At 32.8% G+C, this 15,299-nt stretch overlaps 1 protein-coding gene and 1 long non-coding RNA gene across 3 annotated transcripts; one reads left to right on the top strand and one right to left on the bottom strand.

Moving 5' to 3' along the window:
• Nucleotides 1-3,758: 3,758 nt before the first annotated feature.
• On the bottom strand, nucleotides 3,759-10,911 carry LOC123538872 (uncharacterized). Its single transcript, XR_006683849.2, has 2 exons — nucleotides 10,771-10,911; nucleotides 3,759-4,322 (listed from the first exon to the last, which is right to left on the bottom strand). It is a non-coding gene; the product is annotated as an uncharacterized LOC123538872 (long non-coding RNA).
• A 147-nt stretch (nucleotides 10,912-11,058) lies between these two features.
• On the top strand, nucleotides 11,059-14,686 carry LOC128550623 (dorsal-ventral patterning tolloid-like protein 1). Of its 2 annotated transcripts, none has more exons than XM_053529970.1 (4): nucleotides 11,059-11,299; nucleotides 12,612-12,827; nucleotides 13,476-13,643; nucleotides 14,064-14,686. In XM_053529970.1, the coding sequence occupies exons 1-4, from the start codon at nucleotides 11,212-11,214 to the stop codon at nucleotides 14,093-14,095; spliced, it is 504 nt and encodes a 167-aa protein (XP_053385945.1). In that variant the 5' UTR covers nucleotides 11,059-11,211; the 3' UTR covers nucleotides 14,096-14,686. The 2 variants fall into 2 exon arrangements, with proteins under 2 accessions (XP_053385945.1, XP_053385944.1); XM_053529969.1 differs by having other exon boundaries at nucleotides 14,012-14,686.
• The last annotated feature ends 613 nt before the right edge of the window (nucleotides 14,687-15,299 follow it).

Here is a 15,299-nt window from a genome sequence, read left to right as displayed (position 1 = left end):
ATGGTAACACCAGGTGACACAAACGGCGAACTAAGTAACCCACTTTATAAACATATTGACATGAATTGCAGCGCACACTGATTAGTTCATCGTTCCGGCAGCGTAAGTTCAAAGTAAGGCTGAATCCAAGGTGGATAACATTCTCGCTCTCTGTAGCCATTACTTCTGTATGTCACAGGGCTTAAGTTTAGTTTTGGGCACTTCGAATTATTGCTTGAACAGACGCAATCAAACAGAGTCTGCTAGTATTATTTTTGGTTGCATTCTTTGCTTCTAAAGGATCTTTTTACAGATTTTATTGATGTTGCATTAAATATTTTCTGCGGTTGGCAATGACATTAGTACACCAAAATGCCGACGCGTAAGCTTAAAACAGTCGGATTCTGAAAATCGGCGAATGCTTTATTCAAATCTTCTTTCCGCTGGATTTCAAAGAAACAAGAATACGTGAAGATATCCATGAGATACTGAATCGATTTGCTGTGCATTTTAAATTTCCGATATCAATTTTATTAGATACTTCATTGTATTTTATCAAATCGTGTACCCGATATATAACAAGGGTTATATAAAAAACGAGAGATACTCACGTTTTGCAACGTCTTCCATAGTTCCTTTGACGAGCCAACACTATTCATCATGTTTTGTCATGTTTTGTTCTAGTAAATACACTCTTTGTTACATCTTGCGATACTCTGATGATGCAAAATAGTGCAGAATTCCGAAGCAATCACGGTTGAAAAGCAAAGTGGTCTGACTTTTGCTATAATTATAAGTCGCAGACAATCACTTGGTTTAGTGTTGTTTTTTTTTTATTACATTTTTAAGTTTACACACCTGACTGGTTATATTCTCGCGGCAAAATTCTCCTCCAGTAGGAACAAAAGGCAACAGATTCACCATGTTGGACAATGGATATATAAACAGGAAGTTGAAAAACAGTGTACTTAGTCAAATATATTTCTGCTCACAAAGTTGCATAAATAGTAGAGTTTCATATTTAAAATGTTTATATTTGATGTTCTGTAATCTTGTAACCTTAAAACGATAAAATTATAATTACAGTCATAGTTTCTAGTTGTTGGTATTCTATAATCGTAGTTAGATTTATTGCTTTGATTTCTTTTATAAAATGTGTTATTAAAATTAGCTGTAGCAGTTAGATTACAAATTTCATTTTTCAATACAATGAACTCTCAATATTTTATGATGTTTAAATGTCCTTTTCAGATTTATCTCATTGCGAAATGATTTTCAAGCTTTCTTACCTTTCCCAAATATTTTTCATTTCTAGAAGTATTTGCAGATGTTTTTGAAAAGTGTACTGAATTTAATGTTTCTTCTAGCAAAACCATTAAAACGCTGTACTTTGCTTTTAAATTCTTAATATTAATTTCGGTACTTTTTTCATTTTTTACAGAAGCAAGGTATGAAAAATTCAAGTTCTTCTTAATATTCATGCAGGTTTATTCTCTTTCAAGAGAGACAACTCGTTTTGGCTTGTTGCTTAACTGAACATAACGAATTGGGCGAAATGTTTCATAAACAGAATACATGTATTGGGACTCGTGCTATTGTTTTGGTTCTGTCTAACGATATACTAAATGTTTTCATGCAGAAGGCATATTATTAGAAACGCCATCTATCCAAGGACAAGGGCGAATTTTTTTAACTTTTCTATTGTAAATCAGCGTTTTCAGGTACATTATCATAGAGAATGCTAGATTACACTTATGTTGAATAGAGTAATTCGTCAAATATTTATTTTCAGTTCACAAGTTTGCATTCATATTTTTAAAATGTTTAAATTTGGTGTTATGTAACATAGAAACGGTAAAATTATAATTTCAGTCATTTAAAGTAGTTCCTAAATATTGATATTCTGCATCTGTAGCTAGATTAATTGCTTTAGATTTTTTGTAAAATTTGTTGTTAAAATTAACTGTAGCGGTTAGACGATTACAATTTTCAGTTTTCAATGCTAACTGTCCTTTTCAGATTTATCTTACTGCGACATGATTTTCAAGCTTGCTTACCTTTCCCAAATATTTTTCAGTTCTAAAGTATTTGCAGAAGTTTTTTTTGCAGAAGTTTAACTTTTTTATTTTTTGGTTCTAGAAAAAAGAACAAAAAATATAAACACAAAAATACATTAAATGCTGTACTTTGTATATCGCTGTTAATTGTATATTTCAGGCTTCGAAAATGAAGAGCTAAATAATTTTTGTCTTTAGATATTGATAAATTTCAGCATATACTTAATATAAATAATCAATTCTTCTTAAAACTTTACAGGTGCTTTTTTACTAATATTTTATCCATATCAAGAGAGACAACTCGTTTAGGCATGTTGCGTGTACTTAATGGATTACGCGCGAATATTGATCATATTAAGAAGATCCTTTGGTGGCATAAAATGCAAAAAAGCAAAATAATTGCAGGCTCGGTTTGTTTGGGTCTGTTCATGAGAGATAGTGGAAAGTGCAACACACCTCACGCCCCACTAGCATCGACTTAATCGGAACTCTGTTGCCTATGAACATTGAGTGGACCCATCGATCCAAAAGGAACAGAAAATATAATAACACTGAAACCAAGTACGGCCGCCACACGGCACTTGAGGTTTGCTGATGTGATAGTTAATAAATCTATTAGAAGGACCTTTGGAAGCATAGAGTGCAACCTAGCAAAATAAAAGCAGACTTGGTTTGATCGAGTCTGTTCATCAGAGGATGTAGAAAGTACAACACCCCTTACGCCCCCTAGCAGATTAACAGGCCTAATTTAAACTCATTTTACAGGCAATTTCAATGGAACAATATATTTTTTGTTAAAGAACAGTGCAACAGATGTAAATGGACACCGTTGCACGATGTTAAATTGAGGATTCCGAGAATGAAAGATCCGCTTATAAAAAGTTTGCAAGTGACATTGTCGGTAGAAAATGTTACTGCTGGTCTAGGAAGGCTCATGGTCGCTTGAAATAATTTCAGAGAACAACTGCGTCGTCTTGCATCATCGGATAATGACGGGTTTTGTCATTTAAGTAAACGACAAGGACTGAAATTAAGCATTCGTAGGAACATGTTAAAAGTACTTATTTGATGCCCAGAATAAATGCATTATTGTTTTTCTTCATTATGATATTTTAAATAGGTACCTTTGTCGTATATAAGTGTTTGTTTTAGTATTATCTAGACTAAGTATTAAAACAAGCCGTTCACCCAAGACATTTTATGAGGTCGGGTAACTGTTGTACCGTGTCAAAAACAAAACAAACATATTTTTGAAAGGACTATCTCAGGCGAAATTAACATTATTCAAGTAGATATTATTTGTAGCACCTCACAAGTTTTGTGTTTCTCTTTGAGCTACATAGGATCACTCTTGTCTCAAACGCGACTTTGAAATTTACGTTATTTCGAATATGTTTTTACATTTAAGTAGATCCATCCAGCAGAACCTGACAAGGTTTGGGTTTCTGTAATGAGCTACATAGGGCCACTTTTGGCCTCTTTTTTGAGCTGTATGATGCATAGCACTTATGTCTTCTGGTCCGACTATCGTTCACATTGTTTTAAATGGGCGACAGACGTCCGGAATATGCTTAAATATGCAGCTGCACTCATGTACTACTTTTGTCTCTTCTGACCATGGGCAGAATACTTTTAGAAACGCTTAAATATGATGCTGAAGTCATTAAATAAGCCACTTATCAGCTAATTGTCACTCTACCATTAGAAACTACAATGTATATGTAAATGATATAACAAAACCTTTATTAGTCATATGCATAATACAATTTATCGACATAAACACAAATAAATGTACACAAACATGCATAAATATAGCGAAAACAGAAAATACATTATTGTAACGAGAGACACATAATGCAAAATATTTCAAACCTCTGAACTCACGTGGCATTAAAACTTTTATTAACTATATCATACAACGTCATTGTCTTCCATTAAATAACTTTAAAGATTGAGCACAGTAATTTAGGATTTAATAACATATTTAATAAATGGCCAAATTCACAACATTACAAAAATTGAACAAAATATAATATTTTGCAGTTAAATTCGCTAAACGAGTATTATTGCAAACTACGTCTTTGTAATATCTTCCAAAACTTGACCGTGGCATCGAAGTGCAGCATACAAATAGCCCTTGAAAATTTGTTTTGCCTTCGTAACTAAATCCTCACTATACATGTTAGTTAAGCTTATAACTGTCTACTACAGTCTTATCCACTCCATTGCTGCAGTTTTATGTGTGTTGTAATTAATTACAAACTCTGTTTCTGTCTGGTTGTGTTTCTGAAAAAAAAAAAGATTAATTACTTGACTTGCTAATCATGAGAGTGATATCCGACTTTACACATTTTACAAGAAGTAACAATTCATTTTGTTATGTTGAAGAATATTTCAAGGCATTTATAATGTATTTTATGTATAATTAACATAGACACGTACGTTTTTGAAAACTGAAACATTATATAATATCAAAATAAGTTAAACTTACTGTAATAAATTTACAAAGAAATAATTGCAATCATTTTGTTTTCTTGTATTTTATATTGATTAAAGGTTTCAAGTACCTGGAAAATATATACAAATCTAAAACGTAATAAAGCATTACAAACAAACTATAATATATTGTCACAACACTAAAACATATGCTAAAGTGGTGACAAATTATGATTAGTATTCATAAATATCCATATTCTCTATAAAAATAATTTGTAATATTCCAAATTATCTTTGAACCAGTCATCCATCCACACACGGTCATGCACACAGACACGCACGTACACGTGCGCGGTCGCATGAACACACGCACGTTCTTGACTTAGCAATTTAGTGCTTTATGCTAAAGCCTATGTCCCAGCTTTGGCTACAAATAAGAGTATAGTTTGAACGTTGATAAACATACATTCCTAACATTTGAATGGGAAAAAATCAGTTAAAACTAACCAATATATTGATTTGTTTGCAACAAATATATAATCACAGGTAGGCAAAGCCATTAATGAAACGTAATGCATCGATAATATTAAACTACTAGTCCCTGGCACACCTTCAAGGCGGAGTTGTATGATATATTGTCATGAACAATAGTTATATTATCATGTCCAACAAAATTGCAAAACATCATGTGAGACAGGAGCCTTGATAAGGTGACATCAGGTGTTTACACTAAACCTAGACGGCTCATAAAACTTCTGTTTACAAGAATTGTGCATACATTAATTTTAGTCTGACAAGAACATCGGCGACATCAGGTGTTTACACAAAGCGGACGACTGATAAATCAATTGTGCATATATTAAGTTTTGTCTGACAGGAGCATTGATCTTTACAAAGATGGAGAGAACAGATATTCTTATCTTAAATAATTATGTATATTCACAATAACAATATAACGAAATTTCATATTCGAATAGATTGATACATTAATTGCGTATTTAGCAATGAAGAATTTTAGAATAAAAACGCATGCATTAATTTGAGACAGGAGCCTTGATAAAGCGACATCAGGTGTTTACACGAAGCAGAGACGTCTGATAAATCATCCTGTTTACAAGAATTTTGCATACATTAATTTTTGTCTGACAGAAACATTGATCTTAACAAAGATTGGGGGAACAGATGCTGTTATCTTAAATATGTATATTCACAATAACAATATAACGACATTTCATATTGGAATAGGGGGGTACATTAACTGCGTATTTAGCAACGCAATTAATTTTTAGTCTGACAGAAGCATTGCTATTTACAAAGATGAAGGGAACAGATGTTCTTATCTTAAATAATTATGTATATTCACAATAACAATATAACGAAAGTTTATATTCGAATTCTATTAGATGGATACATTAATTGCGTATTTAGCAAAGAAGAATTTTAGAATAAAAACGCATGCATTAATTTCAGACAGGAGCCTTGATAAAGCGACATCAGCTGTTAATACGGAGCAGAGACGTCTGATAAATCATCTTGTTTACAAGAATTTTGCATACATTATTTTTTGTCTGACAGGAACATTGATCTTAACAAAGATTGGGGGAACAGATGCTGTTATATTAAATATGAATATTTACAATAACAATATAACGACATTTCATATTGGAATAGGTACATTACCGGTAATTGCGTATTTAGCAACGAAGAATTTTGTAATTAAAAAACGCATGCATTAAATTTAGACAGGCGCCTTGGTAAGGCGACATCAGGTGTTTATACAAAACAGAGGCGACTGATATATCATCATGTTTACACGAATTGTGCATATATTAATTTTTAGTCTGACAGAAACATTGCTATTTACAAAGATGAAGGGAACATATGCTATTATCTTAAATATGTATATTCGCAATAACAATATAGCTTAATTTCATATTGGAATAATTGGGTACATTAATTGCGTATTAAGCAACGAAGAATTTTATAATTTTAAAAACAGCATGCATGTTTTGAGACAGAAGCTTTAGTAAAGCGACATCAGGGGACTTATATAGGACTTAAGTTTTTTACTTAGACTTAAGCTGAAATCATTACAAACTTAAGTAAAATCTTCAACTTAAGTCAAAACTTATACTTAAGATGCTTTATGAATACGACCCCAGGTGTTTTAACGGACTGAACTGTTCTTATCTTTAATACGTATATGCACAATACAAATAGAGTGAAAGTTCATTTTGTAGTAGATGCGTAGGAAGAACTTCTGCATTAACTTTTATTATAACAAATATCGCATACATTTAGTTTTGTCTGACAAGAGCTTTGATTATTAACAGTAAACATACTTTCACATTAGGATGTGTGCGTGTGTGTGGGGGTGTGTGCGTGCGTGCGTGCGTGCGTGTGTTCGGGATTAATGTCTTTTTCAACAATTTCAGTCATATAAACGACGGTGTCTACTTGTAGCAGTGAGCACAATGTCCAACTTTATAGTGCTGCCTCACTGGAATATCACGCTAGACCCGTGGCATGATACCCCACCCAGTCACATTATACTGACACCGGGCTGACCAGTCCTAGCATATGTGGATACATTTTGGCACAGGTAGTGACGAAGAGTTTTATAAAAACAAATATCGCATGCATTTCTTTTGTCTGACATAGGCTTGATCTTTACAGTCACGGAGACCACACATGTTCTTATTTTAAACATAACATTATCTTTGAATGTCATACTGGGATAGGGAGATGCATTATTTGCCATTATTTGCCTGTAGGAAAGGGAACGACAAAACCTTTTATAATAGCATGTTTTAACATTTTCATGGACAGTATATTTGTAAAAACATGCTACTCAAAATCATTTATACTCATTTGATTTACATATAATATAAATTAAAGAACCAGTTGTAGGAACTGACGCTTTAATTTTAAAATTTGAATTAAAAAAATAACTTATTCCTCCTTAGATGATAAGAACTCGCCCGAATACCTTTACAAAGATGATAGGAAAGGGTAGATTTCTCGGAAGCTTAGAGTACCAAAAACACAGCCTCAGAGCCACGGATTTGCAAAGTTGACCCACAACAAAAAGAAGCTGTACTGGAAAATATTACTGACGAGTTGCTTCAAAAATCTAACAAGTACGTATTAATGTATACCAAATATAGATAGAGGGGGTGGAAGTGGTAAGGGGTAAAAAAAGAGTCATTGAAGTTACTTACTAAATTAAGCTAAACTACAATAAAATTGCTACAGTTAATGACATTCGCAACAGCTTATAAACACAACATACAATAACAGTGAAATAATCGTCTGCTGGTCGATATTTTATTTCGTTTGATTTTGTTGGTGACGAAAATGTAAGAATCTGAATTTATATTGACAAAATATGTTTATTTCTCATGGAGCGGTTTGGGGAAAAGAGGGCTTGAGTGAGATCTGCTCAACATTTGTTTTTGTTTTGAGGTTTGTTTTTGTTGGGTTTAATATATCACCAACAAAATTATAATGTCTAATGGCGCATTTACAGCTTTTCAAAGTGGAAGAAGAACTGGATTGTACAATCGACCTTCTGTAAATCAGCTGGATGGCTCCCTCACATAAAATAATCTTACATCACAAGCGAGCTTCAGAGGCAATTGATTCAAAGTCAGCGACCTCAACCACTTGAACTCGGAGGCTCTTTGGTCACTATTAAGCTGTTTAATCTCGCCAGAGGTATTATTTCCTCATACTATTATATAATTTTCTTTTCCAAACAAAAACTTGTTTACTTAAAGATAAAAAAAAATTGGCAAGGTCTAGCCTAGCTGCAAGAGGAGATATATTTTATATTGTTGGAGATAATATTCCAACATAATGCAGAAACACCCTGCGTAAAACATTAAGAAGCTGTGCATAGCTACATCAATGGAAAACAGATGTTATTGCTTTAAATATATATATAATTGCATTTGCATTTAACAATAAAATTATTATACGTTAAGCTAAATTCATCCAATTTGTCAATGATGGAGATCTAAGAACACAGATAACCACTAGTTTGATACGGTGTAAGATTGTGCTAGTACCTGCAACTTAAACGTGTATTGCTATTGGATTAATCAATCTTGCCATATTTCATATATTATTATAAACAATTAGAAGCCAGATTTCTTGGGCAGTTGTCATACCATTTACACTAGCTGGATTGTTTATATCATCAGGGTTATATCGTGTTAAAATAGATTTTATATAGCATCTTTTCCATGATAAGCACGTTCGATAAATACATACTCTATTGGTACAGATAAGGGGCGATATGACCAGCAGAACAGAGGGAAGGAAAACCCCAAAAGCAGAGTGATAGAAAACTTTTAGATATTAGTATGTCCGACTAACTTAGCCTAGCTTAGCAAAGAAAAATATGGCTCTTTCACAGTGTAAAGCACCTATATATGTTAAGCATTTATTCCTAGGAAGAACCAGTACTGGCCTTTCAGTAGGATGGAAGGTAATTAAGAACATCTCACACATTTCCAGTGCCTGGACAAGGATTCGAACTCTGGACTCTAGGTTTGCAGTCAGTGTGTTAACAATTGATCTCCGGGCTACTCTGAGTTGCTTTGAATTAGTCAACATAAAGATAGTTTACAGTGTTAATACGTAAGTGACACAATTTTCTGTGTAGAATGTGCACCAAGTTTGTATGCCAAAAGGACCACGGGCACGTTTGATAATGTACAAGACTGCTTACATCATAAAGAATAATACAGCCCTTAGATATTTCATATCGTTAACGTTGAGGTAGTTTTGTACGTTCAAATTAAAATCTTTTTTATATAGAATTTGATTAAATCCGAGTTTTCAAATCTTCAGAATATACTTAGAAAATCTGACAAATAAAAAACGATAGGGTCATTTGCTACCTACTTTTGTGAGTAGTCGTCTTGGAACTGAAACATTGTGAATATTGTCAGGGCTCGATACAATTTGAAAGGCTGTACAAATAACATCAGAGGTACGGTATTTGATTCCGTTCGTGAAAATTTATCCTACTTACATGAATAAATACACAGATATACGGTTTCGACTTCTAGGCGCTATGTTGTTGGAAAATAACTTCTTAATAAAATATTCAATCTACCTTAGTTTAACTTCGGGTGTCAGCTGTGATTTTGTATTCAATATGAGTGTTTAATTTACATTTCAAAAGTATCTTCTTAGCCTTCCTCAAACGCAAACATTTATTAGGTTAAATATGAAAACACAGATTTGCTGCCTGCCGTGGCAAAACAAAGAGGTTTGGCAAATTGAATATTGTTTTTGTTTTTTCTTTGACATAATTAGCTTTAAACAGACATTAAGAAATGCGTCATAATCAAAAGCTGTTGTACTAAAGAAAATTAAAAGAAAAAAATGAATTGAATCATTTATTGAAATATAAAGCATATAAAAGGAAATGAATTCTTTAAGTTATTGATAAAGCGACAACAGCTGTTAACACGGAGCAGAGACGTCTGATAAAGAATTTTGCATACATTAATTGTTGTCTGACAGGAACATTGATCTTTACAAGGATTGGGGGAACAGATGCTGTTATCTTAAATATAAATATTTACAATAACAATATAACGACATTTCATATTGGAATAGGTGGATACATTAACTGCGTATTTAGCAACGAAGAATTTTATAATTTTAAAAACAGCATGCATGTTTTGAGACAGAAGCTTTAGTAAAGCGAATTTAGGTGTTTAAACGGACTGAAGTGTTCTTATCTTTAACATGTATATGCACAATACAAATAGACTGAAAGTTCATTTTGTAGTAAATGCGTAGGAAGAACTTGAGCGACCTGTGAAGTTTCCACTTTTCTCTATTTTATGCATTAAGTTTTGACTGACGGGAACATTTTTTTTTTTTTTAGTTTTTGCCTGAATGTGGTATAAACACACTAATTTGAATATGTTTTGTAAAATAAATTTAAGAAGGCCTACTAATGAGTTGAAACACCTCTCTCTCTCTCTCTCTCTTTCTCTCTCTCTCTCTGCCCATGCAGACCTGACGTGAATAAATCCTTTAAAAACATTGTCGTGTTTGATGTAAATTGTATCTGTACAGAAAACCTCATTGTACAGTTCTAATCTTGAAACTTGTGCAAAAAAATGGACTTACCAGAGCTTGAAGCGGTATTAAATCCAAGTTAACATAATTACTATACACAAAGGTACACATAACGTACGTACGTACACTAGTACTTTGTTTTTTGTGTTGCACAAACAAATATTTCAAACTTATTACCGAATTATCAAATTACCTACCGAAGGAAAAAGTATCGAAATCCCAGGCAACTAATTTTCGTCAAAGTTTTACAACACTTCTGCTCAGAATGAAACTTATTTGATCAATAGTATTGTGTTAAATTTGAAAAAGAGTTTAAATGAACAACACACTCGATATCAGTGCCAGCTAGCTATAGAAGTGAAAATACATTTTCATCGTGAAACAATACTGTATGATAATTTACGTATCATTATGATTGACACTGTATGTTAAACTTATATTTCCAATAGTTGTAAATTACTAGGAGAAATACACACGAAAGGGTGTTCTTTTTCATATGGGTCCTCCCAACAGTCAGATACAATGTCACATGCGTGGATCTTGGGAAATAAGTTTGTTCATGCTAACGTTTTAATTTTATTTGGGAATAGCTGACTAACAAGTGGGGAAACAATTGTCTTAGGTAGAAAACAAAATGTGTTTTAAATTTGAGATGGCGATTATTTATTCGTGTCTTATAGTTTTAATTTTCTGGACTTGGCCAGCCTCTGGACAACATTTTAGTAAGCATAGTATTTATTTGTTACTTAAAAGTGAAGTGTTGGATATAAAATCATATACTGCAAGAATAATACAAGTGTGCTTCGTGTTATAACGTCCCGACACCTTAGATCATGCACCAACGAATCCCGAGGGTTTCTGCAATGCTATGCAGAAAAAAACATGCGTTAAACGTGTAAAAAGCCGGACTAAATTGATATGAAGTCGACAGTCGTTCATTACACTTTACACGTGTGTTAAATTATGCGTTACGTATAGGGACGTTTTACGCCAATAGTCCTTGTTAATACATGTTTCCCAACCAATGTAGCGATTCCGTCATGCCAATAAGTAACTTTCCCTGTCAATGTAGCGATTCCGTCATGCCAGTAGGTAACTTTCCCTGTCAATGTAGCGATTCTGTCATGCCAGTAAGTAACTTTCGTTCTTTTACGGATTTTCCGTATGCGATTTCGGAATTCCGCGGTCCTTGTGAATATGACCAAAGGATACCGAAATAGCCAACGAAGGATATTAAGTAATTGCACGGACATTGCCAATTTTTAGTACGAATCCACTGCCGAATCATTCACGGGAGTTACATGATCCTTTTATTTATAATCTTGTGCAGAAACAAGTATCTACGTCGCTCATTGTCAATCCACATGTATTTCTATCAATATCATACTAACAGATGTAAAACTTTACGATAACGCACAATTATTTACTTTAATATTTTATAACAATCAAATACTCTACATATACGTATACATATATAAAAGTTTATTTTGTTCTCACATATTTTATCGTGTAAATACAGCAGCATACAAAAGGAAACGCTCGGCTTAATTTTTTTTTGTCATCAACACTTGAATGTAAATTAATTTCACAAATGAAATTCCGAGAAAAGATGAGATGTTTCTGTTTACAAGTACATGCATTTATTCCTTCATGAACATGTATTTAAATTTCTTCTTTCTTTTACTTCATAACTAACGCAAAAACGTGTTTCCTTTAGGTTGATATATAAAGATCAAATATATCTCGAGTATGATTTTCAATCAAGAAAGCTTGTTACAGTAACTGTTACGAAAATAAATTCCATTAATTTACATATCTAATTGCAAAAATGAAACAGCAAGGTGTTTAGCTATTGAAAAATTGAAAAGTGTATAATTGTATTTCTTATTAATCATTTTCAGAAAAATATGTGGTTTAACAGTTTCTAGCTTATTAAAGTGCTCTTAATTTCGATGACTTTGATGTAAATCGGGAAGCATGCTACTTTAATATAATGTATAATTATAAATTTATTACATGTTTCTATATGAACAGCTGATTGTGGCGGAGAGCTTTCAGCCGATTCAGGAAGCGTAGGGACAATCACATCACCATATTTTCCTAACAATTACCCTCTCTTCTCAAATTGCACCTGGATAATTAGATGCAACGACGTCGGACAGAATGTTGTCATCAATTTTGAAAACTTTGAATTAGAAGATACTGGTCTTACTGATTTTTGTAGATTTGACTGGGTCTCACTCGATAACGGTATGTTGGCTATTGTATATAACTGTTGAATTTGTATTTAATGGATACTCTTAATATGTGTCAATGGGGAAAAAACAAACTTTAGGCAAAAATATTAACTTCCGTATAGCACAATGGTGTAAAGTGAAACCAGTTTTTATGTTCTATTCTGTGACCAAAACAAGTTCTACGTCCCAAGACGAATTGTTTTACAATGAACAAGTTAAACTGGTCCATCTTGAGCACTACGTCTTCTGACTGGTCATCAGACCGGAAAACTATTCATTTGAAATCAAGACATAATCTGATGGGATGGTTATGCTACTATGATCAGCCTTTTGAATATATAACTATTCAACAATTCTTATAACGTTTATTACAAATGCCATTAGAATTAATTACTGAAGACTTTTCTAATTTAAAGTACATTTTGAAAACTTTATTGAAAATAACGCGTCAGAATTGGAGCAAAATCACACAATTTGAGATATTTGAATATCCTAACCAATTTTCAAAAGTCTGTAAATATGCAGCAATAAATAAAATGCATCTCTTGAAGTAACTCGCTGCGTCTATTGCTGTCCTACGTAAGAAATTGTATTATACAAAAATCTCTGTCATCCAAGAAAATGTGTAATGAAAAGTAATAAATATAAAATTAATGTGTAGGTGTCTTGATCGGAAATGCTGATCTTGGACTATTTTGTGGAGGGCCAAGTACTTCTGGAATTCTTCCGCCGGCCAATGGAATTGTTAGCAATGAGAGTGCTGTGACTATCAATTTTAGGAGTGACTTTTTGTTTAACTTTTCCGGTTTCAACTTAACATACACTTGCAGTAAGTATTAACATCATAGCAACTTTTTATAATCTGCCGTTAAATATTTAGAATACACTAGTATGAAGCTATAGACTGAAGGTATAACAATAAGTTAATGTTTTTTGTTTTTTTTTGTTTTGTTTTTTATTTCTGGTAATTAATTCTTTAAAGTATATAACAAATCTTTATACGTATCTTAAACAGTAAAATACCAATTTCAAATTATATTTCCCAAACATTTGAACATTTGCCATGCTTTTGTTTACATTACAATTTCAGGGAAGGTAATCTATATATTTTTCTACAACACAAACTTACATAGTTTGTAGTTGATGAATATTAAAGATATGTAGGCTGTTGGAATAATTGTTATGAATTTATTTCAGTTGGTTATGGTTTCTTTCCCAAATGTATTGCATGTTTTTAATTGGTATTCAGCTGGGAAAACTGACTCAGAAAGTGGGGAATAGGACTCAGAAAGTGAATCAGATGATTAAACATATTTGTCTTTACCAGAGGTAAGATCTGACTGAATTAACGCTTATCTGCTTGACAGGGGAATGGCTCTTGACATACATGGCGATGTGTAAAAACATCAAATTGAGCTGTCTTCCACAGTGTAGTGCAGCTTAATTCCTTCAAATTCTAATGCGCGATTTATGTAGTAGATAATGTATTTGTTACATATTTTGCCGACTGAACTGCATAAGTTTACAAAAGCATTTTCGCATTTCTCTTTTTAACATATTTTGATTAAGATAAATGTCATTTTCTCAAGGTGTGTCCCCTTAAATTTAGAGCTTTGTTATTAACTGTAAATTGCCGAGTGTCATTGCTGTTCCATTGCTTTAATATGGAACGAGATTGCTACTTGATAAAGTTGAAACTAACACTACAAACAGGATACACATTTAGTTTAGTTATCACACTTTATTTGTTATTTTTCAGTCAAAACCAGACGACAGAGATGACAACAATATCCAGATGACAACAATATAGAATTTTATATGAATTTGTGTAAGCTTCTAAAGCTTAAAATTACTTAATAAAGTATAATTGCATCTTTATCGTTTTTTATTGTTTATAAATTGTATCTATAATATTGAAAGACATTCACTCCTGTTTATGATTATTTTACAGACCTATTTATGTCTTATGAAATCTAAATGTTCAGACAAAAATGTCCCAGAACTGACCTCCACTGGCTATTTAGTGTTAATGACCCAGAGCTGAATTCCGCTATCTATACGTTCTAAAGACCAAAAACGATCAATGGGAAGACACACAATATGAGTGCTACTAGTAATTTTCACAATTCTCGCCGTGCATTGTCACGCTCCGTATTTTGTAAGTTGAACTGTTTAATGCAAGATAGTTCTGGTGAGAGCAAGTGCCTTCTATAGGTACACCAAGTAATGAAAAAAAAGAACACTGCAAACGACTCTGAAATTTATAACCTAAGCCCATCTTTATGTCCAGGTATACAGTGCTGTCTACATGATCACATAAATCATGTATGGCCAAGAGTTGAAGTTATACAAAGCTGCTATTACTTCTGGTAAAAACAACACCTAATGCTTCAACGATCTTCACATGGCGGATTGTTTTGAGAATAAAATATAAACACGGGCATTAAGCAGTCCCATCCATTTGTCTGTCCGTTCGTCAGTGTGC

Source organism: Mercenaria mercenaria, chromosome 18 (assembly GCF_021730395.1).
Source record: "Mercenaria mercenaria strain notata chromosome 18, MADL_Memer_1, whole genome shotgun sequence".
NCBI classification, from domain to species: Eukaryota; Metazoa; Mollusca; class Bivalvia; order Venerida; family Veneridae; genus Mercenaria; species Mercenaria mercenaria.
The sequence above is the reverse complement of the archived record's forward strand: the minus strand, read 5'-3'. Positions and strand labels throughout refer to the sequence as shown.